This window comes from Sus scrofa, chromosome 7 (assembly GCF_054392235.1).
Source record: "Sus scrofa isolate SSC_HxYL_T2T_F1_AM1 chromosome 7, Sscrofa_HxYL_maternal_Yorkshire_Landrace_v2.0, whole genome shotgun sequence".
NCBI lineage: Eukaryota > Metazoa > Chordata > Mammalia > Artiodactyla > Suidae > Sus > Sus scrofa.
Genome location: NC_139389.1, coordinates 72,890,824 through 72,907,899, shown reverse-complemented (window position 1 = coordinate 72,907,899; position 17,076 = coordinate 72,890,824). Strand labels below are relative to the sequence as shown.

General features: G+C 35.4%; 1 protein-coding gene across 14 annotated transcripts in view; it reads right to left on the bottom strand.

The window, feature by feature from the left end:
• Positions 1-17,076, bottom strand: part of RALGAPA1 (Ral GTPase activating protein catalytic subunit alpha 1) — a 231,376-nt gene that overhangs the window by 43,919 nt on the left and 170,381 nt on the right. For 13 of the 14 annotated variants that reach the window (XM_021099154.2, XM_021099150.2, XM_021099161.2 and 10 more), the window contains 2 exons: positions 10,713-10,836; positions 1,588-1,743 (listed from right to left, as the gene is read on the bottom strand). In XM_021099154.2, the coding sequence (XP_020954813.1) occupies positions 1,588-1,743; positions 10,713-10,836 (280 nt within the window). Of the gene's footprint in view, positions 1-1,587; positions 1,744-3,370; positions 3,403-10,712; positions 10,837-17,076 lie in introns of those variants that run through there. The other variant, XR_014808956.1, reaches the window with a different exon arrangement.

Here is a 17,076-nt window from a genome sequence, read left to right as displayed (position 1 = left end):
AAAAAAAAGAGCATTTGAACAGAAAATGATGTACTTTGTTCTGCTCTTTTGATCCAATTGAAGATACTGTTAATTTTAGACTCTCCTCTGGGGTTTAAAAGTTGTATCCATGGAGTCATGAAATCTTTTTGCACCGTACTCATAATTGTCTCTAATTTGAGTATGGCTTATTTTCATACAGATTTAAAATGAATTAATGAAAGAAAGTACTTAACCAAAGTTTTAATGAAGTTTCACTCCAATTCAACTCTCCTCCATATTCTGTTCAGTATTCATGTTTCATTCTGTACTTCTAAAACTACACATCAAACCTGTTAGTGACTATACCTTCCTACATTTATCAATTATTTTCACCTTTACTACTCATTCCAATCTAATTAGCAACCATGTATTAGTCTTATTAACCATTACTCATTTAATAGGCAATTTCCAACAGCATTCTAAAATGTAAACGAAAGCATCAAGGGTATTAAATCAATCTTATACAATTATCTGAGAGGAATTCTGATGTTCCTTTTCAAAAGAGCATAAGGATAACATTGTTTTCATAGCTTATTAATGAAGTGTGAAGAGCTTTGATATCAGAAAAGATAACAGAGTATCAAATAAAATGACATATGATATTAAGTTGGTTACATTTTAGCAACAGCTTTGAATAAACTGAAGAGGAAAAGGAGGAGAAGATAAAGAAATGTTGGACAAAGGTTTACTTTAAAAAATGTTCCTTCCCCAAAAAAACAAACATGGACTGAACACATGCAACTTTAATCTGAGGCCTGTCTGTGGTCATTAGACTGATTTTTTTTGTTTGTTTGTTTGTCTTTTTGCCGTTTCTAGGGCAGCTCCCGTGGCATATGGAGGTTCCCAGGCTAGGGGTCTAATTGGAGCTGTAGCTGTTGGCCTACACCACAGCCATAGCAACTCCAGATCCGAGCTGTATCTGAGACCTACGCCACAGCTCACGGCAAAGCTGGATCCCCAACCTGCTGAGAAAGGCCGGGGATCAAACCTGCAACCTCATGGTTCCTAGTTGGATTCATTAACCACTGAGCCACGAATGGAACTCCTAGAATGATTTTTGAATGCTGATGCCAGCTATAGCAAGAGGGTTTTAAAAGATGTGGGCCATTAAAAGCCAGTCCACTAACTCTCATAAATTCTAAGGTAGTAAAATCTATTATTAAGGCTTCATTTATCTGCTATATTACTTTTAATTAAACTTTATGATAAAGCATATTATAAGTCTCTATAATAATAATTTACATTTTAATTTTCCCCCTCAGTTGAAAACATTATATCTACCCATATGTGTGGGGACTTGAAATACAATTCACCAAACTGAACATATACAGAAGTTTTTCAATTTGTCAAATGACTGTTTTCCTGAAGGCAAATTCTCTGTTACAACTAACCTTCAATCATATCATTCCGGAAAAAAGAGTTTACTCTGCAACAATACTGTTTCTGAAGACATTATTGGGTGAAAAGTGGGGTACTCAGAAATAGTTTTCAATCAATTAAATTACTTATATATTTTATGTATTACTAGGATTTTAACTCTGAGTACTTTTTTTTCTCAGTACTTACTTTTTTGGTTAAAGAGTCATCAGAATCAGAAGGCATTCTTGTTGATACATGAAATATTACTTCAACTGTAGAGGTAGCAAAATATGGTGTGGTCAATCCAGTGCTTTTATTTTTTTGTAGTCCTCCCATGAAACCACAATGGTTTGTAAGATTTACCTAGAAGCAATGAAAAGACACATATTAACTAAACAAAACTCAGGGGAGTTCCTGTTATGGCACAATAGAGATGAACCCGACTAGTATCCATGAGGACGCAGGTTTGATACCTGGTCTTGTTCACTGGGTGAAGGATCCAGTGTTGCCATGAGCTGTGGCATAGGTCATAGATGCAGCTCAGATCCCATGTTGCTGTGGCTGTGGCACAGGCCAGCAGCTATGGCTCTGATTCGACCCCTAGCCTTGGAACTTCCGTGTGTCGTAAGTGTAGTCCTAAAAAAGCAAGCAAGCAAACAAAAACAACCCCTCAAAAACTCACTGTGGAAAAAGGCTGAAATTTCTCATTTTGCAAAAACATGGGGAACAAAGTCTTTGCATTCCACCAACCATGGCTTGAGCCAGAATTATTAGTTACAGCTTTCTATTCACACTAGTAGTTTTTCTTAAGTATTTGAAGATCCCTAATTAGTAGGTTAAAAATTAATTAGTAAAGAAATCAACCACACTGTGCACTATGCAACATTTGTTAGGCTACTAGGTGTGAAACTGTAAAGGCTGTGAGGGGACACCAAGGTCAAAGAGTAAAAATGAAGTGGCAAAAATCAAGACTGGAAATGATCTGGGGGAAAGTTAAAACAGTAATGTCACCGTGATGACATGATTAATTAGGTGTATCATATTTACTCATAAAAACTGGCTTCCTTAATAATTATTAGTACCTATTACAGCCCAGAACTAAAGTATAAAATTTAACTACACTTCAAATGCATTAAAAAACTACAAATTAATCTGAGCAAAGTTTTTTTAAATATCTTTTTTTCCTGATATATATATATATATATATATATATATATATATATAAAATATCTAGTATCAGGGTTGATGCATTGGATATCCCCTGTACTTGTTCAATGCACAGAAGCCAGCAACTTGTGTTCACTGTAGAAAATTAAAGAAATACTGTAGGAAAAAAAATAAAATTTAAATATTGCCTGTATCTCTCCATTCAGAGAAACCACTTACACATATGGTTGTAAAAAATAAAATGTAGTAGTTCCTTGGTGACTCAGTGGGTTAAGGATCTAGCATTGTCACTGCTATGGCTTGGGTCACTTCTGAGGCATGGGTTTGATCCCTGGCCTGCATGCCATGGGTGTGGCCAAAAGTAAAAATAAAAGTTGGCCATTCTCTAAAGCCCCACCTGCCTCTAAATCAGGACCCCTCTTGAAAAAATAAATAAATATATGCAAAAATGGAGAATTATAAACAAATTTCTGCATCATGTGAACTGAACATGTCTCAACTATCAGTATCATTAATAATGGCTGAATATATAAATAACAAGTTAGTTTTTATGCCATTACTACAAGATTGCCTCAATTACTTATAACATTTTAAATTTAGCTTTTGACTAATACATTCATATAATTAAAAGTTCGAAAGAAACACCAAAATTTTTTCTTCCACGTCTTTCACCTCAGTTCCACTCCAAGAAAGCAATTATCTTTTTGGCTGCACCTGTGGCATGTGGAGCTTCCTGGGCCAGGGATCCAACGTGTGCCACTACAGTGACAACATGAGATACTTAACCCATTGAACCACACAGGAACTCCAAAACAGTTACTTCTTTTCTTTTCTTTTTCGCTTTTTAGGGCCGCACTCGTGGCATATGGAGGTTCCCAGGTTAGGAGTCGAATCAGAGCTACAGCTGCCAGCCGAGCCACAGTCATGGCAATGCCAGATCTGAGCCACATCTGCAACCTACACCACAGCTCACGGCAAAGCGGGACCCTTAAGCAGGGTCCCTGAGGCCAGGGATCAAACCTGCAACCTCATGGTTCATAGTTGGATTTGTTTCTGCTGTGCCACAACGGGAACTCCAAAAAAGTGATTTCTCATGTATGCTCCCAAACTGTTCTCTATATACAACTAAATTCTTAAATGTATGTATGTGCTACACACACACACACACACACACACACAGCATGGATATACAATGTTTTGCACTTGGCTTTTTTGCACCTAAAATATCTTGAAAAATACTTATTTGTAAGTAAGGGGCTTCCTCCTTTTTTTCTTTTTTTGTTTTCATGACTTTATAGAAGCCCTTTTTTTGATGCACAATAATTTAACTAGTGCCCTAGAAGGAAATTTAGGCTTCCCTAATTTTTTACTACTATAGTCAACGCCGCGGTGTGTAACAATGAACACATGCCATGCTGCAATTGTGAAAGCAGATCGGTAGGACAAAGACAAATGAAATGCAAGAAAAGAAACAAACTCATGGACTTGGAGAAAGAAACCTGTGGTTAGCAAAGGGGAAGAGGAGGGAGCGGGATGGACTGGGAGTTTGGGGTTAGTAGATGCAAACTATAGCATTTGGAGTGGATAAGGAATGAAGTCTTGCTGTATAGCATAGGGAACTATATCCAGAGACTTGTGATGTAACATGATGGAGGATAATGTGAGAAAAAGAATGTGTGCATGTGTGTATATGTGACTGGGTCACTTTGCTGTACAGCAGAAATTGACAGAACACTGTAAATCAACTATAATAAAAAATGGAAAAAATAAAGGAGGTCAGGGAAAAAAAAGTAGAAGTATAAGTCAAAGGACATGTGCCCTTCTGATTCTGAAAAGTACTACCAACAGTGCATTAGAGTGCTTATTTCCCTCATACTCTCTCAAATATATTATCAAATTTGATGGCTTTTGCTAATCTGATAGGTAAAAAATGGTATCTTAGCATAAGTTTTTGTAGTTTTGTTTTAGTGAGAAAGTTATTTACTTTCAAGTCAATTCTCTGATTATGTAAAAGAGAAAGTCTCAGTTTAATGTTTGTTCCTTTGCTGCAAACAATTCTGTAACACTTGCAGATCTCTATTTTTCAAATAAACATTTTATCTGAAGATAACTATAGATTTACACAAAGTTTTAAGAAATAATAAAAAGAGATCATATGTACGTTTTACCCAGACTCCCCAATGCAGCAATATATTAAAACCAGGATATTAACACTGATATAATTAAGAGACAGTTTTTTCATCAGAAGGATTCCTTGTGCTGCCATGTTAACATGAGCCACACCCACATCCCTCTTACTCTACCTCCTTCTTAGCCCCTGGCAATCACTAACTTATTCTTCACTACTAAAACTGTCATTTCAAGAATGTTATTTAAGCGGAATTATATGGCATGTAACCTTTCCAAGTGTCCGGAGATTTTCCCATTATCTTTCTGTTAATAATTTTTGAGTTTGAGTTTACTGTCGGTGGAGAAAATATGCCTGATTTCATGCTTTTAAATTTGCTGAAGTTTGTTTCGTGGTCCAATATATGGTCCATCTTGGAAGGTGTTCCATGGGCACCTGAAAATAATATGTATTATGATATTGTTGAGTGAAGTATTCTATGAATGTTAATTTGATCCTGTTGGTTCATGGTGGTATTGAGCCCTTCTATATACTTGCTGAGTTTCTGTCTACTTCTCTCAGTTGTTGAGAAGTGAAGTCTTCACCTATCTATTTATCTATTTCTTCTTTCAGTTCTATCAGTTTTGCTTCACATATTTTGCAGCTCTGTTGTTTGATGCATGCACATTTAGGACTGTTATGTTTTCTTTGTGGACTGATCCTTTTATCATTGTCATATAATGTCTCCCCCCTCTGGTAATTTTCTTTGCTCTGAAGCCTACCTTATCTAATATTAATTCAGCCACTCTGGCTTGCCTTTGATTAATGTTTACACAATATAATTTTTTTCTATCCATTTACTTTCTACCAGTCTATACTGTTATATTTGAAGTGAGTTTCTTTTACAAAGCATATAGGTGAGTCATGTTTTTAGACCCACTCTGTCAATTTCTAATTGGTATATTAAGATCATTTATATTTCCCTGTAATGACATGTTAGAGCTTATGCTCACTGTTTTGTTTTTTGTTTACTGTTTATGTTTTATTTTTCCTGCCTCCAATGGGTTACTTGAACATTTTCTAGAATTCTATTTTTACTTATCATTTTTCTGAGTATCTTTTGTTGAATACTTTTTAGTGGTTGTTCTTGGTGTTTTAATACTTGTACATACTTTATCACAGTCAACCGATCTGCCTTTTTACCAGCGTGAGTGAAATAAAGAAGCCCTACCTCACTTTATGTCCTTTTACCCTTCCCTTATTACAATTATTATTATAATTATTGTAATATAATTATCATGAATGTTTTCATGTCATTACATTTAGAAACATATCAGATAGTGATTTTTGCACCAAACATCAAAAATAAAGAAATCTCAAGAGGAGAAGTAAACTTAGTTTATTTACCCATGTTTTTTCATGCCATGTTCTCTCTTCTTGATGTTCCATAGATCCTTCTATCATTTCCTTTCAGTTAACAGAATTTTTACAGTGGTTCTTTTAGGGTAGGTCTACTGACAACAAATGTTCGAAGTTTTCCTTCATCTGAGAATGTTTTGCTTCATTCTTTTGCTACCTATAGGATTCTAGGCTGACAATTTTTTTCTTTCAGCACTTGAAAAATATTATGTCACCTCCTCTGACCACCACAGTTTCTGGTGGGAAATTCACTATCATTCAAATTGTACCCAAATAGATAGGTACAATTTTTCTCTGGAGACTTTTGAGATTTTTTTTTTTTTGCCTTTAGTTCTCAGAAGTTTAATTATGATGTGTCTTAGTATGGATTTCTTTCCATATATCCCATTTGGTTTCCACCGAGGTTCCTAAAACTCTAACTTTATTATATTTATTTCTCTTGCCAAATTTGGGGAGTTTCCAACATTATTTCTCCAAGTAGTTTTCAGACCCAGCCTCTTTCTCCTCTCCCTCTGGGACTCACATAACAGGAATGTTAGATCTTCTCTATAGCCCCACAGGTCTGTTTCCTGCTTTGTTTACTATCTTTATTTTCTCTCTGTTGTTCAGATTAATTTTTACTGTTTTATGTTCCAATTTACTGATTCCTTCTTCTATACTCTCATCTCTACCTGACTCTGTTGCTGGGCCCATCTACTGACTTTTTTTCAGTTATTGTATCAGTTCTAAAATTTCCATTTAGTTCTTCTTTGTATCTTCTGTTTCTTTGCTGAGACTCTGCATTGTTTTAACTGTGTTCCTAACTGCTTGCTGAATAGTCACTTAAAAAATCTTTATCATCTTTGTGTTGGCGTCTGTTCTTTTTTCATTCAGTTTGAGACGTTCTTGTTCTTGGTATAACTTTTGGCTGAAGCCTGGACATTATCATATTACGTTATGAGGCCATGAATCTTATTTAAAACTTCTGTTTTAGTTGGCTGTTTTGTGACACAGCTCCATCAGAGAAGCAGGGGTTTCCTGCGTTATGATGGCCAAATGGAGGTAGGAGTACTGACTTCCTATGTGATATCCACTGACAGAATACTGGAGGTGGTCTCAGGAGCACTGAGTGATGGTAAAAGGCTAATTCTCCACCAAACCTCCTCTAATCTTTTCCAGGGAAGGGGGTACACTTCATTACACATAGGTATAGCTGAAATTCCAGGTTCCTCATGTAGTCCCCTGTTGACACAGTGGTGTGGGGAATGGAGAGGGGACTTGTTACCAGTTGGCAGAGATGAAAGTCCCAGCTCTCTATTTGGCCCTCTCTGATACCATCTAATGCTACTCCAACATCACTCCAGGGTGATATTGAGGTGGCTCATTATACTCTTCTAAGGGTAGAAGTCTAGTCTCCCTAATCCAGTTTTGTTGTCACAGGTGAGGATGAAGGCCACTGTATTTTCTCTGGTGTTTGGCTGCAGTAGAGAAGTTACTGTTTAAATGTTTTCTGTCTTTCTAGGTTGTTCCTTTCCTGATTCTTTGGTTAGAAAGAGTGGGCTTTCTTTTTTTTTTCTCTTCAGCTTGCACTTGTTGATATTTCTAGTTGCTGGCTTCTTCAGCTCCAAGTCTGAGATATACGAGGCAAAAAGAAAAGGCCGAGAACTCACTATCATGTCATTCCTTGGTCCTAAAGTCCTAATGGTCTTCTTTTCACCACCTTTCCTATGTAATATCCAGGGTTTTTGTTGCACGTAAGTGTGAAGAATAGGGAGAGTATATGTACTTGATAGTTCCAGAAGTGAAAGCTCCCACTGCATAACTTAATGAACTTTAGTATATTCACAGATAAGTACAATCATCACCACAGTCAATTTTAGAACATTTTCATCACTTCAAAAAGAAATTCTACACCCTTTAACTGTTACCATGATCTTCCCTCATCTCCACAACCAGATTAAGCAACAACTAATGTGCCTTCCATATATACACATACATACACATATATATACACACACACACCTACATATACCCATACACACTGTGGATATATCAGGTAAATTGAGCATAATACATGGTCTTTGTGCCTGGCTTCTTTCATTTAGCATGTTTCCAAGGTACTTCCACACTATAGCACATGTCAGTACTTCATTCCTCTTTATGGCTAAATGCCATTATATGGATAGACCATATTATGTTTATCCATATGAATACTACAAACATTCACATCCAAGTTTTTGTGCTGACATACATTTTAATTTCCCTTGGGTATATACCTAAGAGTGGAATTTCATGTGGTAATTCAATGTTTTATTTCTTGATGAGCTGCCAGATTTGTTTACCATAGCAGCTGCACAGTTTCACATTCCTACTAACAGTATATGAGGGTTCAGATTACTCTGAGTCTTAGCCTATAGTTGCTATTCTCTGACTTTTTAATTCTAGCCATTCAAATGGGTGTGAAGTGTTATCTCACTGTCATTTTGATTTGCATTTTTCTGGTTGATAATGATGTTGAACATTTTTTCATGTTCTTATTATTTGTATATATTTTTTGAAAAACATTCATTCAGGTCCTTAGGCCGGTATTAATTGGGTTGCCTTCTAATTACTGAATTGGATGGCATATATATATATGCCACATATAGCTCAACAAAGCTGGGGGAAAAAAGAATCTACTGCAAAACTTAAGTTCATGAATATTAACTCCTATACTGTTTTCTAAGAATGCTCTTACACTTAGGTGTTTAATACATTTTGAGTTGATTTTTGTATAGAGTGTGAGGTAAAGATTCCATACAGCTATCCATTTACTGCAGCACCATTTGCTAAAAAGACTTTCTCAACTGGATAGTCTTAGAAACCTTGTTGAAAATCAGTGCACACTGATGTGTGGGTTTATCTCTAAAATCCCAATTCTATTTCACTGTCTAGCTTTTGGAGTTCTTGTCATGGCACAGTGGAAATGAATCTGACTAGGAACCACAAGGTGGCGGGTCAATCCCTGGCCTTGCTCAGTGGGTTAAGGATCATGAGCTGTGATGTAGATTGCAGATGCGGCCTGGATCCTGCATTGCCCTGGCTGTGGCATAGGTCAGCAGCTGTAGCTCCCATTAGATCCCTAGCCTGGGAACCTCTATATGCCACGGGTCCTGCCCTAAAAAAAAAAAAAAAAAAGTCTGTCCTTAGTGCAGGAGACATGCTGTTTGATTACAGTTGCTTTGTACTAAGTTTTGAAATCAGGAAGTATGAATAGTCCTTAATTGTTCTTTTCCAAATATCCTTTGCTTTGACTAAAACTTTTGTTAAAACTCCTCTAGTTTGTTTGTTTAATAGGAAATCTATTTATAATGTTCCTTTATACTTTCCAAAGCACTTTCACATACATAATCTCAAATGAACTCCATATTATATCTGTTGAGTAAAAAAATAAGCAACCTTTGACAAATAAGCAAACAGGTAGAGAGAGCTCAAGTAACTTAGTGAAACAGCAGGTTAGATAAGTCATACGCATGCCTGTGTGTGCGCACACACACACACTCATATATATTGGATGCTAAAAGTTTCTGACTGGACATGGTACAAGGACTGGGATTTGAAACGAAAAACCAGTAAGATGAAAGAGCCTGCCTCTGGGAGCTTACAGTCTAATGCAGTGGTATTCAACAAATTTGCTCAAGTATCCTCTACAAGAATACTGAGAAACTATATATTAAATTAACAACTATAAAGAAAATTTTCATCATTGTGTTTAAGTTGTTACAAAAGATACAATTCCTGATACACTGTATATTATATCTATGTACTTTAAATATATTTTCACCAAATCATTAGAGCACAGGTTTGGCTAATACAATATATATCTAATACAACATATATATATATATATATTTAAAAATGTCTGCTATTAATAATAAATCATTCCACCACATCAAATTCATTTTCTGTTAGAACATATCTTCATTTTTCAACTGAAATAAACATACCAGTACAAATCTCTATAGCAAAAACCTCACTTCTGAGTTATAATTCTTAGACAGATTTGGTTCAGGAACCTTGATATCATTTGGTTGCTGGGATGACATAAAAGTACAGCACCTTTCAATTTTTTCTGCTTAGCTATCAGAGACTCTCAGAAACATGCCCTCTTGAATGAACTCTTTTTTTGGTGCCAAATTTTGTAGAGCAATGTAGAATGAGTGAGTACTATGATTTTCTTTTACAAAGATGAAGAACAGAAAAGGAGAGGCGAGAGACTTTGGAAGGATTCTGAGGCATCAATTTTAGTAAAACTGAGGATCTGGAAACTTGTTTCCTCGAAACTAACCATGCTGACATGTCCCCCCAGAATCCTTGCATTAGCTGTAGGAATATTCATCTTTGTTTGAAGACCACTAGTCTAGTTGTCATTGCTGTGAGGAAAATCCAGATCATCTAGGCCTATGAGATTAGTGCACTCTGACAATACTGTAGGAACATTTTTGACTGTTTTATCCTAAGTCCCAATTGCTGCTGTCTTTGCAGATGAGATATAAGGCAGGAACAACAAACCCACTGTTAAGGACTAAAATAATGCTTACAAAATTATCGAAAAATAAAAAGAAAACCATTGCCTCCAAATAGAAATAAAATGATATTTGGTATAATGTAAAAACAATACCTCCCAACCAAGACCAGCTACAAAGTCTTCGTATGCTTGACTTCCTCCTGTATTGGTGAGAATGGAATGTTTGTCTTCTTGTCCTTCAGCAACATAAAATACTGCAATCTTGTGTGTCTCTCGGCTATAAAACAAAAGATTTCACCATTCTTTAATCATTAAGTTGTCCATTTATCCAATAACTAACTTCTAAATATGTGGCAATAAAAAGATGAAAATGAATCAAACCCTATAATCTACAGAGACATAAGTAATTATAAGTAAAAAATTATAAAAGTTATAATTGCCATTGGAACAGAAGAAAGCCATGATTATTTCTGAGAAACAGAGAGAAATTTAAAGGAGAAGGTAATATTAAGCTGGATGAAGGTAAGTGAGATTTGACAGATGAAGAGAAACTATCAGGAAAGACACATAGGTGTGAATGCTGCCTGTTGTGCAATGTGGCTGAATCCCAGAGTTAAAGGGACTGTGTTTTGGAAATAAAACCAAGTAGAAGTAAAGAGATGAGTGAGAATTGATTCATTTCTTCAAATTACTTATAAAAAATGTTTACATAAATATTGTAAAACTGTATGGAGTAACTGACAAACTATTAGACATTTTTATTTTACTTCTCCCTAAAATTAAAAATGTTCATAAAAGCAAATTTCTTGAATGAAATTTGGCTTTCCAAGGTAACTAGAAAATACACAAATGACTTAAGGAAACAACCACTACCAATAACCTTTCAATTCAAAGACACAAAGTGGAAAGGAAAAAGATGCTGTGCAAATAGTAAACAAAAGGGCTGGAGTAGCTATACTAATATTAGACTTAAAAACAAAATGTTTAAAAGATAGATACATTTCATAATGCTAAGAGATGGTTCTAGGGAGTTCACTTGTGGTGAAGTGGGTTAAGAATCTGTCACTGTCACTGCAGCAGCTTAGGTTGCTGCTGTGGCATAGGTTCAATTCCTGGCCCAGAAACTTTCATATGCTGTGGATGCAGTAAAAAAAACCCCTCAGCTAAAGTTCCGGTTGTGGCTCAGTGGAAAAGAATCTGATTAACATCCATGAGGAAGCAGGTTTGATCCCTAGCCTTGCTCAGTGGGTTAAGGATCCAGCATTGCTGTGAACTGTGGTGTAGGTCGCAGATGCATCTCAGATCTGGCATTGCCGTGGCTGTGGTGTAGGCTGGCGGCTACAGCTCTGATTTGACCCCTAGCCTGGGAACCTCCATATGCCACAGGTGCGACCCTAAAAAGAACAACAACAACAACAACAAATCCAAAAAAACCCCTACTAACCACACAAATAAAAAAAGATCCTTCTAACAGGAAGATATAAAAACATATACACATCCAGCAAGAGAACTTCAAAACACATGAAGAAAAAACTGACAGAACTGAAAGCAGAAATAGACATTTCTAGAATCACAGCTGGAGACATCAATACTTTGCTTTCAGTAAAGGACAGAACAACTAAGAGAATATCAACAAGAAAAGACTAATAATAAACATACTATTGAACACTCCATCTAATAGTAGCAGAAAACACATTCTCCTCAGGCATATATGGAGTATCTTTCAGGATAGACCATATAGTACGCCACAGAACAAGCCATAATAAATGTGAAATAACTGAAATCATGTAAAGTATATTTTCTAAACACAATGGAATAAAATTAGAAATCAATAGAAGAAAATTTATAAATATGTAGAAATGAAACAGTGTACTCCTAAATAACCAATGGGAGGAAGAATAAATCTCAAGAGGAATTAGAATACACTTAAAGATGAATGAAAATATAGCAAAACTGACAACATGCAGGTAAAGCAGTACTCACTGGTACATTTATGAGTGTAAATGGCTATATTAAAAGAAAATATCTCAAATAAAAAAATCTTCCCACCTTAAGAAACTAGAAAAAGAAGAGCAACTAAACTCAAAACAAGCAGGAGGAAAATAATAAAGATGAGAGTAGAAATAAATGAAACTGAAAAATAAGAAAAAATAAAAATTGGTTCTTTATGATGCTAAAAGGAGTTGCTAATGTGGTGCAATGGATTGGTGGTACCTCTGCAGTGCCAGGACACAGGTTCAATTCCTGGCCTGGCAAAGTGGCTTAAAGGATCAAGTGTTGCCGCAGCTGTGGTGTAGGTCGCAACTGCAACTCAGATCTGATCCCTGGCCTGGGAACTCCATATGCCATGGGGCAGCCAAAAAAGAAAAAAACAAAACAATGTTTGGAGTTCTCACTGGGGTGTAGTGGGTTAAGAATCCAACTGTAGAGGCTTGGGTTGCTGCTGAGACACAGGTTTGATCCCCGGACTGGCCCAAAGATTTAAGGATCTGGCACTGCCAGAGCTACAGCTAGGATTCAATCTGTGGCCTGGGAATTTCCATATGCTGCAGGTGTGGCCATTAAAAAAAAAGAGAGAGAATGTTTTCCTATTTCCCACCTAGTATGTGGTGCCCTAAACCCCATATTTACTCATAAATTTATTTACTCATAAATTATACATCTACTAAATATAAATGTTCTGCTATAAAAATACAGCAATTAATGCACTGTAGTACTACCATAGGAGAGACATATAGATCTATATGGAAAAGAAACTTGGGTTCTGACATAAACTTTTATATTTATCATTAATTGCTTTTTGCAACAGTACCAAAATAAAGGGGAAAGTAGTCTTTTCCACAAGTGGTGTTAGGGCAGCTGTAGATCTCCAGTGCAAGAGAATGAAGTTGGATTCTCACCTCATACCATATATGTAAAAATTAAATCAAAAAGCAATATAGATCTAAACATAAGGTTTAAACTATAAAAATCTTGTTAAAATGCTTACAAAATTATAAAATATCCATTAAAAAAACTACATGAATGTTCACAGCAGCACTGTTCCGAACAGTCGAAAAGTGAAACCCAAATGTCCATCAAATGAAGAATGAATAAACAAAACATATGATCAAATCATGGAATATTATTCAGGAATAAAAAGAAATGAAGTGCTGATACAAGCTGCTACATGGATGAATTCTGAAAACACTGTGTTAAGAAGTTTGCCACAAAAGACCACATATTGTTTGTTGACTGGTAATGGGTATGAGATTTCTTTTTGTTTTTTTTTTTTGTTTTTTTTTGTTTTTTTTTTTTTGTCTTTTTGCCATTTCTTGGGCCGCTCCCGCGGCATATGGAGGTTCCCAGGCTAGGGGTCCAATCGGAGCTGTAGCCACCGGCCTACGCCAGAGCCACAGCAACGCGGGATCCGAGCCACGTCTGCAACCTACACCACAGCTCACGGCAACGCCGGATCATTAACCCACTGAGCAAGGGCAGGGATCGAACCCGCAACCTCATGGTTCCTAGTCGGATTCGTTAACCACTGCGCCACCACGGGAACTCCTGAGGTTTCTTTTTGAAGGAAATATTCTAAAATTAAATTGCTGTGATAGCTGTCTATGAATATACTAAAAAGACATACACTTTGAATGAGTGAATTTTATGTGAATAACATCTCAATAAAGCTGTGAGAATTTAACTTGGAAGTATGATCTACTATGCAAAAATTCTGATCATGGCAGAAAGGGGACTTTCTCAGTGTTCTCGATTTCCTAGAGAAAGGGCTATCAACTAGAACTCACAGACCAAGATTTATTAAAAAAAGAGAAATAAATATGCCATATACGAAAAATAAGAAAACAAATCTTTAAAATGCAAAAGTAAAAGAGAAATCACCTTTATATTATCTATGTCCTTTTTTAAATTTGTAAAAGTAGACGTTAGCTGCTCTTTTTATGTAAAATTTTAATTTTTCACCATTTCTTATTTTTCTAGTTATCAACTATTTCTGTTAAAATGTTTGGTATATTCATTGCCATTAGATTAATACGTACCACAGTAGAGAATGAGGTAAAAAGATTAGGAAAAAATGAATTTAATGAACTTGCAGCCACAAATATTCTATAAGGATATGCCTAGTAATGGCAAAATATTAAGAGCTTACTACTGGTAAATTCAAAGTGAAATATTCTGTTATAAGCACTTCTGATTCCCTGTATACACTCTGCAACAAAAATAATAATACAAATCATTTGGAGATTTGAAATTTAAAAATCTGATGGTTCAACCACGAGGAATATGAATTTGTTAACCTAGTCAAAGAAATCAAAGGTTCTATAGTCTGGAGAGATAAGATTATAAAGAAAGTAACTTTTTATTTTTTCCTCCCTAGTCCTACAGATAGGTATAATCAGATTTGCTTCAGTTTCTTGGCTTAAGAAGAAGCCCAAAAGTTGCCTTATTGTCACATAATTAGGATGAATTTTTATTTGAACACATTGTGTTAGAAAAAAGAAACTTGTTTACATTATTTAATTCTTTTAAAAAAGCAAAGTAAATGTCATGGGTTCATCTGGTGTACTATATTAAAAAAAAAAAAAATCTATGCCGTCTCAAGGAAGAGGTCCTCCATATATTCAAGGTGTACAAGAGAATGGAAGTAGTTTAGCAGGAGTCAAGAAGTAGGAAAAAATAAGATAGTGTAAAGAAACCAAAAATCACCCAAATAACTAGTATGGCGAGATTCAAGACTAAAGAGTCTGGTAGGCACTGGGAAGTCACTAAGGAATAAAATAAAAATGTTACTTTAGAAAAATTACTCTAGTGGTGAAGACTGTCTAGATGGTGAAGAGTTAGAATGAGTCTATAGACTACTTAGTTGTTTTTAACTCTCAGAAAGAAATAGTAAGGACATGAATCAAGAGAATGGGAGCAGGAAAAGCAAAGAAGAGATAGAGATGAAAGATAATAAGAAAAAGAACTGACATAATGATTATGACACTAAGGGCAAAGAAAAGGAAATGGCCAAGTTTGGGTGATACTAAAATGGTACTTCTGACTATAACTGGGAAAATTAGGAAGAGGATCTGATTTGTGAAAGAAATGATTACTTGGAAATGGTAGTGGAATGTAAGTAAAATTTTGCAATAAGCAGCCATAAAATCATGACTGAGAAATGAGAGATATGAGTACATGAAGAGAAAAGAATGGGTTTGAGAAGATGTGAGCGATATCCCAATTATAGGGATGACTATGCTGGGAAAGTAAAGGCAGAAAATGAACCAGTGAAAACAAAACTTGAAATAACTAATTTAGCAGGAGCCAAGAAGTTGAAAAGCATGAGGTAATAAATAGAAACCATGAATAGCCAACACTGGCTGGTATGGCTTAAGCTCTAGACTAAAGAGTCTGGTGAGATATTGGGCGGTCACTAAGGATTAAAATAAAAATTTTCCTTTAGAAAATTTTCCCTTAGAATAAGGGAATTTTAACATGATTATAGAAGCCAAGGGAGAAGAACATTTTAAAAGAGAATAAACAACAGTATTAAATTTTTTAGGGGGACATAATACTCAAGGGGTATATAGGGCAGAAACTATTCTATATTATAATGGTAAATACATGTCATTATACATTTGTCAAAACTTATACAATGTACAACACCAAGGGTGAATTCTAATATAAACTATGGACTTCAGTTAATAATGCTATATCAATACTGGCTCATCAATTTTAAGAAACATACCACACTGACATGAGATACAAATAATAGGGGTAACTGTGTAGGGGGGAAGAGGTTATGTAGGAATGCTCTGTACTTTGCAATCAATTATTTGGTAAGTCTAAAACTGCTGTAAATTTTTACAGTGCCTATTAAATTAAATTAGAAAAGTCAAAGATGTTGGAAAGGATGGAGAAAACTTTAGACTTGATGGTCAGGATACTAACCTTCAAAAGGATAGTTTCAGTAGAGCAGTAGAGGTCTGAGAACACATGGTGAGCAAGACAGCAAAAGAGGTATGATTCATGCCCTCAAGGACTTGATCATCTGGTACCAAAGATAAATTATTATGGGGAAAAGTTAGGATATGAGGACTCATAGACTACTTAGAGTTTTTGTTTTATAATTGTCTCAGAAAAAATAAGAATATCTAAGAAATAATAATAGTAATACAGTGTGATAAATACTGACAGGGAAGTGTTACAGGGGTCTGTAAGAATATATAGAAGGATATCCAAATAAATATAGGGTAGAAGGGACTGAGGAGGAGGGTAAAGGGTTAGCAGTAGTTTTGGGAAAGGCTTTTCAGAAAAAATGATGTTTAAGGTGAGACTAAAAAGGACAGGAGCTTTACTCAGAAAACATTTAGAGCATAAGACTAAGATTATTTTATTACTAAATAGTAAAGAATAAAACTAAGATAAATAACATCCAATTCTAGAAGGAAAAGAACAATACAAAACTTATAAACAAGAAATAAAATAAATGAGTTATAAAACAGAACATAACAGAATGTGATAAATAAGAAACTGT